We start from the raw sequence: 13,500 nt of genomic DNA, 5'->3' as shown, positions 1-13,500 counted from the left end.
TGATTATTGATTTTCTTGTGAAAGCTGAGATAATTTACATCATTCTTCAGCATATTTGAACAATAATGCAGTTCTGACGACTCTCCCCACCATTATTATTAGGTAATAAACACCTAATAGCTGTTTGCCAACTGACAATAAACCCAAGAAGAAGACAACAGCGATGACTTCACATGGAAATGTGGCTAGGCTCTGGAAAGTGCTGCTCACCATCCTGCAAACCCATTGGCCAGAGGATACAAACGATTCACAGGGTTTTCCAAATCAATGTTGCAATGCACTGATGAATCTGGATTTTTACTCAACTCTAAGTCTTAGTAAAAGAAAAACCAATCAAAAAGTTACACCGCACATCTCTCTGATGATAAAAATGTAGTAGATGTCACAAAACCCTCAATACTCAGTCAGCAGGTACAACCAACCAAAACACACCCACAGCTACAATGAAAAATGTAGAAAGGCAATCAAGGAATTGTTAGTAAGGAATTCTCATCTGAGCAGCATCTTCCCTTCAGCACGTTCACATCCTCTAACGTACCAAAAGCAATGTCAACCAATCTGTACTAAGCTAGCATGTTCAGTCGTACGAGCACTTTTGCTTTTCTAATGTTGATTACATGAAGTGAGAAGTACCAGAATGCAGCAGAGCACACGTTAATGAAATATTCATCCTGGTTGTCTAAACCTTCCACACAGGAACTTTTTGGATTGTTTTTTTCTTCTAAAATGGGCTGTCAGTTTTTGAAAAGTCACCTCAGTCATTTCGAAAAGGTACGAAGCAAGAGTGTGCAAACACACATACAAACTTTTTCCTCCATGCGCCACATGAATGTCACTCCAATTTTTGTAATGTTGACTCAATGGAGCCTGTGTGCTCAACTGCAGCCGCCAGAGCACGCTGGAACGGGACAGGATGAAATATTCATACCGCTTTTCTAGACCTTCCCAATGTAACTGGAGCAAATGGGTCACTTTCAGCCAACACAAAGCGTCATTTCACAGCTATTGTGACACTCGGAAAAATGTACTTCCTGCACATTTAGGGGAGGACGGGAGGAGGGTGGGGGGGGTGAAAAAAATGTATTTTGGGTCACTATGAATCATGAGGCGAACACAGTTTGGCTGCCATGTCGGAGTCAATGACAGCACAGCTCAGGGATACTCCCGAGGGCTCAGTTTTAAATTTTAGATCTTTATGCCAAGTGCGAGAGGTCGTTTTCCTCCCACCGACATTCTCCAAAGTCACACAGCACTTTCTGTGCAGCAGCTCCTTTCCAACTCACTGCAACTGGAAATATCCGTCACGACTAAACGCGGCACATCTCTTACAGTAAAATGAGTGAAACGTTCCGGTTCCTCACTGTGCACGTCTCTTAAGGGAGGTGTTCTAGATCAGCAAATATTTTAATAACACAGTTGCCTGGCATTTATGCACTGTGGTTCACACTATTATTCTAAGAACAGAGGCAGTATATGAGTAAGTGACCCTGATTTCAGACGCAGTCCTAAAATTAAACTGTAATCGTTTAGACAATCAGATATTGGTGGGTGGTTTTTAAAAATCACTGCCAATTTTCATGTGCAAAGGCTTACAAAGAGTTTTGGTACACGTTATTTTTAACAATGCTTATCAAAGGAAAAGGGTTTGTCACCTTGTACCTTTCACAGTGAAACAGAAAATGTTTGAAATCCTTGGCGGTGTTTATTCGACCTGCTTTGGAGTCTGCTCAAAAAAACTAATTGTCTCTAGAAAGGCTAAACAAACGCTAGTTATTAAATTATGGTACGTTAAAAGCAAAGATCTAAGTTTAGCTGCTTAGCAAAGCAGCTTTCTCTAAGTTTTATCCACACATAAACAGGAAGAATCACATTGAAGAATGCATAGAGTTGAATGATCAACAGTGGATTTAAACAGAGGAAACATTGGAACATTCGTTTAACTCTTCAACAAACTGCTTTCCATTGAAACATCATCAGCAGAAGCAAGACGCAGTTTTACTGAATGTTACAGCTAGTCAAGATATAGCTTTAGAAACCCCAGGGCGCATTCACACCAGCCCTGTTTAGTCCACTTTAGTCGAACTCTAGTCCGTTTTTCTAGAAAGTGTGAATGCGCAATCCAACTCTGGTCCGCCTAAAAACCTAGAGTTCAGTTTGCTTACAGTGAACTTTGGCACATTTCGAATGCAAATATGGATGCAAGTGGACAGAAGACCGCTCCAAAAGCAGGAAGCGAATAAACACAAAGGGCATTCTGGGTAAATGCAACCAAAACAAACGCAAGATGAGTCTATAAAGCTGCCAAAGTCAAAAGCGAAATAATACTACGGCTAAAATCTGATGTCACTCCATTTTTGTTTACATTTTCTGAAGAAGGAAGTTGAGCATTCGTCTTCTTCAGAGATTCTATGCGCTGTTTCCTTCCGTAGTTTTTGATGTAGCGCCATCACAAGTGAGGGAGGGAACCGTTTTTTTCAACTGGTTTTGTGTGAAAACAAACCCCAGCAGCTGAAAATGTAGCAAAACGAGTCTACCGCACCATCAAGTGTGAAAACACCCGTAGATAAAGCTACGTGCATTTCATGCAACGCAAAATCTGAGTACAGCAGAAGCTTTCTTGTCCGTATTAACAGGATGTTCAGCAGAACTCCAGTTGGACAAACGTAGAATCACTCAAACACTCCCTGAAGAGCTGACTTTATGCATGACTAAAATCAGAGTGATCCCCGAACTGAGATTTATCACGTAATGAGACTTAACTAAATAATTGTGGAGTCTTTTCTATATGACTGTGCTGTTATATTTGTTGTAGTCATGTAGATAAACTTAAATTATACACAAGGTTTTAATAGTTTATGAAAATTTTTCAGCAAAAGTAAATGGTTTGCACAAATGAGATCGACCGTCTTCTACCAACTCGGAGTTGTGTTTAGGTCCGGTCGATAATTCTCGGCGGCTTTATCATTAAAACTGATCTTTGACTTTCATTTAAGCGAGTTATCCTAAATATGTGAGTTACATTCCCTTAAGCATCAACAGACATCAACTAAGGGCAACAGAATAATTACACATACCGATTAATACGATTAATACCAGCAGGTCATTTTAATTTTGAATTTTTTTTACATCCACACCTCTAGCTGCTGTGGCTGAAGCTCCGTTCTGCTGCGATATTCAGCTGCGTGTGTGGGCAAACACAGAGAAATCCTTGTTGATTTCAGTCAGCTTGAGAAACAGATATATTACCATGTCTAATTTTTTTCTGCTTCAATTATCTCTGATGAGCTGAAGGAGACTATAAGTATCTTGTGAAAAAAAAATCAAAAGCTGTGAAAATGCAAAAGTGGTCTAATGTATGAGGGAAAACTTTTTTTCTTACTCTGTAATCATGAATGAGTCAATAGGCATTTACTACAAATACAGCGATCATTACTATAGGCGCAACAGGGTGCATTGTAAAGAGAACAGAAAAAGAAGAAGGGGAGAAAAAAAAAACGAATTAGAAACAGCTCCAAGCTGACCAAAAGTGACAATCAACAACCTGCTCCCTGTGAAATGTGTGCAATCAGTGAGCAGTCCACGCCACTTTGCGCTCGGCAGAAACACATTTTCTTTGTGAGAGGGAATATTTTCACAGTAATATTCGGTTCATGACAGGATGATTGTGGTGCTGCACTTGAAAGCACCTTTCAGCTAAGAAAGAAACCCCGTCAACCCTGCAAGTGTCACGGGCGACGATGGAGATCTCCGTGAAGGTGTGTGTTTAGTCGGATCATGAGCACGGCCCATTAGAGCCCGAGTCGGGCCTCCTCGGAGATATCTGAGGGCAAATGGGAATTTGGAGTTTGACTTTGTTTTGTCTGGGGGGTGGGGGGGAATAATAAAAAATTGAATCTGTGCATTCTGCTGTGAAATGATTTTTTTTTTTTAAAGTTTACAAGGGATGAACAGGCAGGGAAGGACATTGATGGAATACGACTCCCAAAGTACCACTTAAAGGGCATATATTATAAATTTTACAACTTTTTCAATTGCCGTCAGGCTTTCTTGCTTTCTGTTCTAATATTTACTTGCATGAATAGAGGTGACAAATATGTCGAAATGTAGGAGGGAAAATATGTGAGCAGAAGGCAGCCGAGAGTGAGAGAGTTCAGTTTGGAGAAATACCCAACAACGCACCGTCCACCCAAAACAACGTAGTGACTGCAAAGTCTGCGGCTTGGATTTGAGTTCATTAGATATACAGTGACTTAGGAAGTGAGGAGAAGAAACGTTTTCTGAGATTAATAGTTTGGAGACTTAACAAATGTATTAGTGATTTTTCCAGGTTGTGCAAATCTCACATGTCTCCACATTATCAGCCTGTTTTGCTCATGTATGAGAACATCGTCTTTGAAACTACTCAAACTCTGCAAGACTGATCAGTTCCAGATTTTTTAAAAAGATTATACTTGAAATTCTGGACAAAAAGTTGTATTTCACATACGCCAGAGAAAAATAATTTTGTTCTTTTCTTCTTCTGACTATGTCCAAGTTTCTTTTGGACAATATTCTAGCAACTTGCCAAGCGCCTTTTAGTGGGGTTTGGTTTCTGTCTGGCTGCTCTAACATAAAAACTTTATAAATGGAGTGTGTTATCAATAGCTAACCTTCTGGATGGTTCTGCCATCTTCACATGGGAACACAGGAGCTCTGCGTTCTTGGCCATCTCTCTGACTAAGGTCCCTTATCCCTAAAAACTCAGTTTAGTTGATAAGCCAGACCTAAAGAGGGTCCTAATGGTTCCCAACTTCTTCAATTTTTGAATAGTAGAGACAGCAGCATGTTGTCGGATGCACTTCAGCTGCAATTTAGGTGATTGCAAAGGTTTGTTGATACTTAAGTACATTTTTATAAACTTATAAAATGTCTAAAAACATGTCTTCCTTCTCACTGTGGCTACTTTAAACTCAATTTGATATTAGAGTAATGTCAAATTACTCTACATAACATTTGCAACATAACATTTTTTTAAATGAAGGGGTGTGAATACTTTTGATTGTAACTTCCTCTATGTTTTTAATTGAGACATCACTTTAAAGGTTTCTCAAAAAAAATATTTTAAAGCTTCTTATCTGCTTCGAAAAACAATAAAAAGACCAACTACTGTTTATTTCTGTTCAATTTTTGTAATCTTTTTGGGCTGTAAGGTACGATTTAGGATATTTTTATTGAACTCTCCTGAATTTCAAAGAATTCAACATAAGAGTGACCATTTTAAACTGGGAGCTTCGCCGTTAAAAGACATCCATTAAACGGCTGCCTTGTATTAAACTCTCAAGTACAGAAGTCCTTGTTAAGCTCCTGCAGACAAAAGACACTTCATTTCTGCGCTGTTCTGTCAGCGAGGACGAGTCCATGAAGAGCTTTAACACAGGATAACGTCCAGGAGCAAAACAGAGTCATGATGAGCCATAAGAGTGAATGGCAGCAAACCTTGAGCTGCCACGCAGACCAAAAGAGTCTGATGAATGAGAATGCGCCCCACTCTCCACACTCTCAAGGCTATCTGGAGAGAAAACGAACATGTTGGAGTGGAAAGTGCTTCTAAAATACAAATACACTAAGCTCTACAGTCATTTTCATTCCAGGGAGGAATAAAACAAAAAACAAAAAAAAAACACTGACTTAATTTTCTTTTGTGTGCTTCTAAGTAATATAAAAACACCAGCTACCAGTATTCATTCTCAAATATTTAGCACGTTGTGTAGTTTTCCTCCCATTTATTTAAGGCAACTGTAAAAGAAATCGGAGAGTCTCGCAACGACAAAGCGAAAGCAAATTAAAATGATTAAACAGCAAATTATTGCAAAGTCAAAAATAAGTGGTAAAACAACCAGCAAACTGAAACTTGCTAAAACAGAAGCTGTGCATTTTATGGTATATATTTTTTGTTATTCACCCCCAAAAGAAGGTAAAATTAAATCCAAAAAATTCCTACAATCTGTGAAATAAAGTCACAGGATATTGATACATTATGGGGTCCTGGACTTTGATCAGAGATTTTCTTCTCTTACGAAATAGAGGAGTATCAATGAGTGACTCTGCGGAGGAGTCTGCAGTGTCTGTATTGTCCGGAGTAGCTGGCTAGTCTGAGGTACAGCATGTAATCACAGTGTCATTCTCTAGACTTCTTTCCTCTTTTGATCCATCTGAAAGTCCATTTTCTTTCAAACATAAAAGAACCACGCGCCTTAAGATGCAACTTACACAAGAGTACGTGACATGAATCAAACTAACGGCCTGCACCAGCCAATCACTGGATGACACTTGTGCATCTTGAAGTTCTCCTTTTTAAAAAAAATAAATAAATAAAAAGTGTGTTGTGTAGCTAGAGTTTAAATGAGCAAACAACTTTTCATTCTCACCAGTCTGGCTGAATCAAACATTTGCCCGTTCTGAAAGTCTGGTACGTTTGGGGGGAGTTGTAAATGTGCAACTGAAAATTTCTGTGGATCAGAGGAGCAAAACTCTAGTCCACCTAAAAAAACATTGGTCTGAACCAAATGCTGGAAGTGGACGGCAATGTAGAACAATGTGGACGATTCAACCCAAAAGAAACATGCATGTAGCAAGTCTGGCGAGACAAGAGGCGCACGGTCACATGGGGAGGCAGGATGAGTTAGAAGCTCTGATAGAAACAAGGTCAGATGAAACTTCAAAAAAAGTCTTGCACAAAGGTGAAAAGTACCCAACAATTTATAAAAAGACAAGATAACTTAGCAGAAGCGGTAGTCCACGAAACAAAAAGGACAAGTTCACTTGTTATGAGGAACTAGAGGCCATTCTTCAACGCCACCAAGGAGAAGGATACATGATTGAAAAGGTTAGTTTTTTGACAAGCTGTATTGTGACGGCAAACTTGAACAGGTAGCTACAGAATGTCAATCAAACTGACTCCCCAATCGTGACGATTCAACCAGAGGAGCAAAACTCTAGTCCACCCAAAAAGGCAAGTTAGCAAACAATCAAACAAGTTAGCAAACAATCAAGCGACATTCACTCTGTGACCTACAAGGTTTGACTGAACTAAGTTTGAATTTTTATTTTATTTTTCAAGTCTAGATAAAAATGGAAAAAGATACCAGAATGGCAAAGAGACTGAGCCATCCATCCTCTTCAATCTACAGAATCTAGTTTTAAATGTATCCATTAATTTATTCATGTTTGACCTCCCACGTATCTATCATCTGGCCTGTCTTTCTTTCCTTCTTTCAGACGGTGGTTTATGTTGGTTAATTATTTAAAGCCTGAGCGATATATTTTATTCACAGATGAGAAAAATTGTCTTGAAATAATATTGATATACAGGAACTCTGACAGCACAAGCAGGTGTTGATTTCCCAGTGGTGGAAAGGAGAAATAAGCAAATAAAAATCTCTATATTGAACAATTTATATCTTTTACCCTCTTATCAAAATCTCCCACTTGAATTACTTGTCGGTTCATTGCTCCAAATAATAGCTCTGTCTTATACTGTTTGCTTAAAGTGATGATTTCTGCACACTTAAAACGGCTTCAGGTGTCAAAATATACCACGGTCTTCAAAGGTTTTATCATATGGTTCCTTTGACTTAGTTTTGCTTTTGTTGAAATGCCATAGAAGTGTGACTGCAACTTGAGTTTTCTCTGGTTGTTTTCAGGGTACAGCAGAATTCCCTCCCCCACCTGTTGCTTTGCATTATGTAGCAGCTAGCTAAAGCCAGGCTGCTACACTCTGTCCTTTTTAAACAATCGTATAAATACTGTAATACAATGGTACGTTTACTAAAGTGTGCCACTCTCATGCCAAAGATGTGCTTGCTGAGATTTGCAGGTTCTTTCCTTCTCTTTCAAATTGTTTTGGAAGAATCTGTAGTGAAAGTATTTTTAGCAAACTTTGAGCTCATTACGTCCGTTGTGAAGATTAAATGCTCAGACAGTAATAATTGAATCTTATCTGTAAGAATTCCCGTATTTATTCAGGGAAAAAAAAAAAGTAGGAGTAGAATTTCGGGGAAAAAGTGGCGTCTCAGCTGAATAAAAGCCCATTAGAGTCTCCGCTACACACTGATAGACAAGTTATCGCATTGGTCCTAATTGCAAAACTCTGACACACACCCACATGTTTGCTTGCGGCGTCTCTTCGTGTCTGCCTCATTGAACACTCAGCATAAGTAGGCTAAGAGCTACGAGGGAGATCGAGATCACGTCTTCCAGACCCGTTTTGATTCAGGCCCTTCTCCGGCTCCTAGCTGGGGCGTTACATAACAAGGGGCAGGAGCAAGGGATTCTGGGAGCATTTCATTAATTAGTATTTACAAATATTAACCCCCATCTCCTCCCTGGAGGGTCGGAGCACACTCCGTCACGCTAATGCGTGAAAACATGAGAGCCGCGAGAAGAGAGAGAGTTTTTTTTGTGTTTTGTTTCAGGTCTCTTCGCCTTTCAGCGACTGCCAGGATCAGGGTAAGCCAGAAACAAGAACGTAGACCCGTCTGAGATCAGCTTCTTATCTGTGAGGGGAAAAAAAAACAACAACAACAACTTAGAGAAAGCTCAAAGTCCAACTTTACACGCAAGTGAAACGAGGAGCAGAAGGCTGGCAGCGCGCCTGTGGGGATGGTGGCTGTCTGCTGAGATTTCTCCACGTCTTTTTCAATTTCAGCTCATTTACATATTTGAAAAGGCCAAAAAAAAAAAAAAAAAGAAATATTCAAAGACTTCTCGTGACATTGCCAAGTAATCTCTGGGGGGAAGGGAAGGAAGGGGGCATTAATTTGAAGCAGCAAATTTCATTTTTACAAGGGGGGTGAAAGCTAAGTTTGATTCATTCTGGCATCAGCCCCTAGTTGTTTAAACGTAACCGTCCTCCTCGTCTATCATCTCATCTTCTAAATGAAATCATCAACCCACTGTACCAGAAAGTGGAGGGTGGGGTGGGGGGAGTGAGCCTACGTCTACATACGGGCAACGTGACTCAACGATGAGGCACGTTGGACGATTAAGCAGAATCGTCTGAGGTAGTTTTTCAAAAAGCAGAGCTGTATGTTTAGCAGGTCACCACAGGGAGCGAAAGGACACAGAACACCAGCTTCTTTTAGTTCCCCATCCGCTGGATCTGAACCCAGCTCAAGCAAAACCACACTTCAATGAGATTTGGTATTTGTGTGCGAATGAAAAAATAGCTGAGCTGCCGTGTTGATTTGTTGTTTTCCTTACAATCACAAAGCATTTTTATTATTTTGGAAAACTGCTTGGAGGGGAAAGTTTGGAGACTCGTGCAGAGCAGGCTGATTGGCAGAACGCTAACATAAACAAAGTCCCGTCTTGTTATGCCGAGTAATACCTGCCACCGTCTCCTCTGCTTCCCGACAGAGGTCTCGAAGTCGGTGCGAATCCTCTCCGTTCAAGTGCTCCGTGCAAATTACACACATTACGGACGGGAACGAGCGCAGCAACAGCGGTGATTGCCACTCCAGATTAATGGATGTAGGCAGAAGGCAAAGGGTGTTAAAAGTGGCTTTAATGTTAAGAGATAATGCAGATTTAACCCTGAGAGTGATGGACAACAGTAATACACCTCTGAACCTGCTCAGCTGGTGGAGGATAACTGGTCACTTTATTGTTATCAGGTACACCGATGCTGAACCACGTTAAGCTTTCATGATGTAGATTTGACAGTGTCTAGATTTTAGCTGGGGGAAAAAAAAAAAAAAAAAACTCCAAAGTTTGGGCCATGACAGCATCTCACTGTGGGATTTTGAGATAATTTGAGCTTTACGACATTATCCTGCTCAAGGTAGGCAATAGAAGATGGTGGTTGGTCACCATAAAGTAGGGCGGGGTGATAACTCCATTTTATCGATGAATTGAATCTTCTTGTTGTTGAAGATTGCTTCTTTTTTTTAAAAATCTGGATTTTTTTCTCTTTTTCCATCAGTGCACTTCTTGGGTTTCCAGTGAGACATTAACCCACCCAAAATCTACCACCTTATGTTTTACAGCTTGTATTTATTTCGACTTTGGATTCAGGTCAACTCACAGGAAGAATCGCTTAAAGAAAAGACTTTTTTTAACATACGTTTGGGCATTTGTACTTTTTAGGGGAAAAAACAAAGAAAAATGAGATGTTCAAATTGGAAGCAAGCTTTGGTATTAAAAAAAATCTGATTTTATTTTTTAGCACTAAGATGGCCATGGAGATGGTCAACACTCAGGTAGGCGGTCGCATTTAAACGAGGCACAAATGCTCCCCATGTTGTGATTTCAGGGATGATATTCTGCATAACCTGATTGTAAGAAGCAGTTAACTGAGCTGCAGTGGCCCTTCTATCTATGTTTTCATTTCATCCTGCTTGTTCTTTTTCTTCCACTCATCTGATTTTTACTGGATCTTCTCTTGCTTTGGACCATTTTCTGTAAATACAATGGAGAGTTGAGCATTGGACCTTCAGATTCTGACATGCTCCGACCTGCCTGTCTGCATCGTTTTTCAGCAAGTTGCACCTTCACAACATCTAGGTGCCTAAAAGCATCGAGTTGCTGTCATGTGACCGGTTTAGTCAGAGCTATGTGATTCAAATAAAGACAAAAATAATGTTTGAAAGTGCTGTTTAATTAGCTGGGCTATCTGCTCTGGTAGAGTCTGCTTTCAGCTGCTTCTAAAGCAGTGTGACCCAACAGGAGTGATGGGGTGACATTCCTTCAGTCCATTAGTTTTACAGTTGTGTGTTTCCTGATTCCTAAGATATGTTTAAACAACTAAATACCAGTTCTAAAATGGTAACTTTTTCAAAAGCAAGAACAAGCCATATAGGATGTAGACTGGTATCTACATCCTATATGGCGTAGATGCCTGTGGTTTAAAGAAACTTTCACATTAGCAAAAGGGTAAAAATCTGTATGACAAATAAACAGATAACTGCAGTGTTTGACTCACCAACCAGAGCGAGTCCTGTACCACAAAAAACAAACACCTGCCTTATACATTAGTTGCACCCTGAACAATTTCTCTATTGCTGCTTAGCATGTATAATCAGCATGTATAGTTGCTTATTTTAACTGGCTATTATAGATTTTGTCCAATCTTCTCCTTATTGGGGCAGCATTATGTATGTTCTAGCCACGTGTCAATTTAAAGCACAATAAAGTAACTGTGTTGCCTTCAGTTGCTATAAAAGTGCAATATATATATAAAACATGACTTTAAAAAAATGTAACGTCTTGAAATTGACATCTGTCTCTTTAAGAAGCTCCTGCTCTTTCCCACACTCTGCCTTCAATTCCTTTACCGATATCCTGTTTACAACAAGGTTCTTATGAAGGTTTGACTGAGAAGCAGTTTGTATGCGAAGCTCAACAGTCGCGCAGTTTCACCATGCTAACTGCTGCCACTAGTCTGAAGGAACTGAATGGGAAAGTCAAACAGGGAGAGGTGCTCCGTGAAACTGGAGCTCCAAGGAAGAGCTTTATGAAAACCGGCGGGGCTTTATGAGAGTAAGCCTTTAAGCAACCCCCAAATGGTTGCCCTGGGAGATTCAAGGATTTTCTCAAACATGTATGACAGAATCAAAACAACACTGAAAAGGAAATAACATTGTAACATGCCATAAAGCTCATAATATCCACTTAGTGCAAATTTTACAAGCTACTATAAGAAGGTTAATTAGTCCGTTTCTGCTTAACAGGTTTTTGTAATTTTAAGCAAAGCCTTCTTTCAGCCAGCTGCCCAACAGTGTGCAGCAGCATGTTGTGAAGTGGCAGGACTCCATTGAAAACACTGATCACTAGCACATTTCTATACAACGGCTTAAAAACGTAGGAACGCTTTGACTGGGAATTTTGTACAAACCAACTAATCCAGCTAAAGTGGTTTAAATACATTTTCAGTTGAAACCAAAACACAGTATTGTGCATAATTTGAGAATACACACACACGCACACAAACATAACAACTCCAATCTTTTGGATTGTTTTTTTTTTTTCATTTTGCATTTGGATTAAGGCTTGGATTTTAAAGCTCTTATTAAAGCAATGGTTAAAACGTTTAATCTCCTAGTGGAAGGCAACCAAAAATGAGCTTTTAAATGCATTTTAATAGTGTATTTTCATACACTATCAAGAGGGTGGGGGAAGATTTTTTTTCTTTTTTTGGGTCAGTGCCACAGACAATTTACGCACATCTGCACTGAGGGGAGAGCTAAACCGTTTCACTTTTTTTTTTCTCCTTCCTCTTAAGGGCCAACTTCGATGTTCAAAATGTTAATTTGCTTGGCATTCACTAGCTGCATTTCTGCATTATACAAATGAATTCATGTGTGACATTTTCTCTTTTTCTGATCCGTTTGAGTGGGGAGGATGTGCTCAGCTCCCGCAGCTGTCAGGGGAGAGCGTTGGAAAAACGCTGCTAAACACAACATTTACATCCATCTGGAGAGACAGAAAACACGATAAGACATGTCACCCAGCCTGTACTATGAGGCGCGTCACGCCATATGGGCTGTGACTGCTCCTGTGTATGTGTGTGTGTGTGTGTGAGAGAGAGAGAGAGAGAGAGAGAGAGAGAGAGAGAGAGAGAGAGAGAGAGAGAGAGAGAGAAAGAAAATAGAGTATTTTCTACATAAAATATTTACCTGAAGTGATGGTGACGATTGAAATAATCACAAGCAGGAAATTTTCAAAGTTCATCTCCACACTCTTCTGGATCCAGATCCCTGGGAATCTTCAGTCATTGAAGTAACGAGTAGGTTTAAAAAAAAAGAAAGAAAAAAGGGGACAAATTTGCAGACAGAGACTCAGCTGGAATATTTCAAGCGAGTTAAAAAAATAAAAATAACCCCGATAAACTTTGATATCACTCACAGCAACCTAAGTCAGCTGCGGGGTCAGCAGCAGCAGAGGCAACATCGCCCCAGAGGAGCAACCTAATAACTAAACTCACTCAGCAGCATCACTTCTCCGCTCCCGCATGGCCACACACAACACAAGCACCGACTTTCTGGTAAGGATGCTCCTCCTCTGCCTCTTCCGAGAGCCAAAATAACATTGAGACTAATCTCTGATAGAGGTCCGGTTGTAAGAGAGAAGACAGGACCTCCCTCCTCCTCCTCCTCCTCCTCGTCCTCCCCCGAACCCCCGCTCTTTATGCGCTCTGCTCCGGCCAGCTGCAGGTTGAGCGAACACGCTCCGAGGGGAGCAGCGCACTCCCAGCTATCCGCAACAAATCCTCCCCAACCTCCAGGACTGAGCGCTTTAAAGAGACAGACACAACGAGGCAGCTCCGACAGACAGGGGTCCTCGCGACACAGGAGAACCGTGGATTTTGATGATTTGGTTATCGTTCAAATGCTCTTTGGGGGACAGCTTCATTTCAAAGGCAGAAGAGTTGTACATAAGAATAAAAACATATTGCTATAAGAATGAATTTTTTATATATATATATATATATATATATATATATATATATATATATATATATAT

General features: G+C 40.1%; 1 protein-coding gene across 2 annotated transcripts in view; it reads right to left on the bottom strand.

Moving 5' to 3' along the window:
- Positions 1 to 13,251, bottom strand: part of LOC103474211 (roundabout homolog 2) — a 100,505-nt gene extending 87,254 nt beyond the window's left edge. The window contains exons 1-2 of one of the 2 annotated variants that reach the window (XM_008425015.3): positions 12,962 to 13,251; positions 12,654 to 12,742 (exon numbers count right to left, since the gene is read on the bottom strand). In XM_008425015.3, coding sequence (XP_008423237.1) covers positions 12,654 to 12,742; positions 12,962 to 12,990 — 118 coding nt within the window. In that variant the 5' untranslated portion in view covers positions 12,991 to 13,251. The remainder of the gene's footprint in view (positions 1 to 12,653; positions 12,743 to 12,961) is intronic. The other variant, XM_008425016.3, reaches the window with a different exon arrangement.
- Between the last annotated feature and the right edge of the window lie 249 nt (positions 13,252 to 13,500).

This window comes from Poecilia reticulata, chromosome 13 (assembly GCF_904066995.2).
Source record: "Poecilia reticulata chromosome 13, P_reticulata-male-v2, whole genome shotgun sequence".
Taxonomy (NCBI): Eukaryota; Metazoa; Chordata; class Actinopteri; order Cyprinodontiformes; family Poeciliidae; genus Poecilia; species Poecilia reticulata.
The sequence above is the reverse complement of the archived record's forward strand: the minus strand, read 5'-3'. Positions and strand labels throughout refer to the sequence as shown.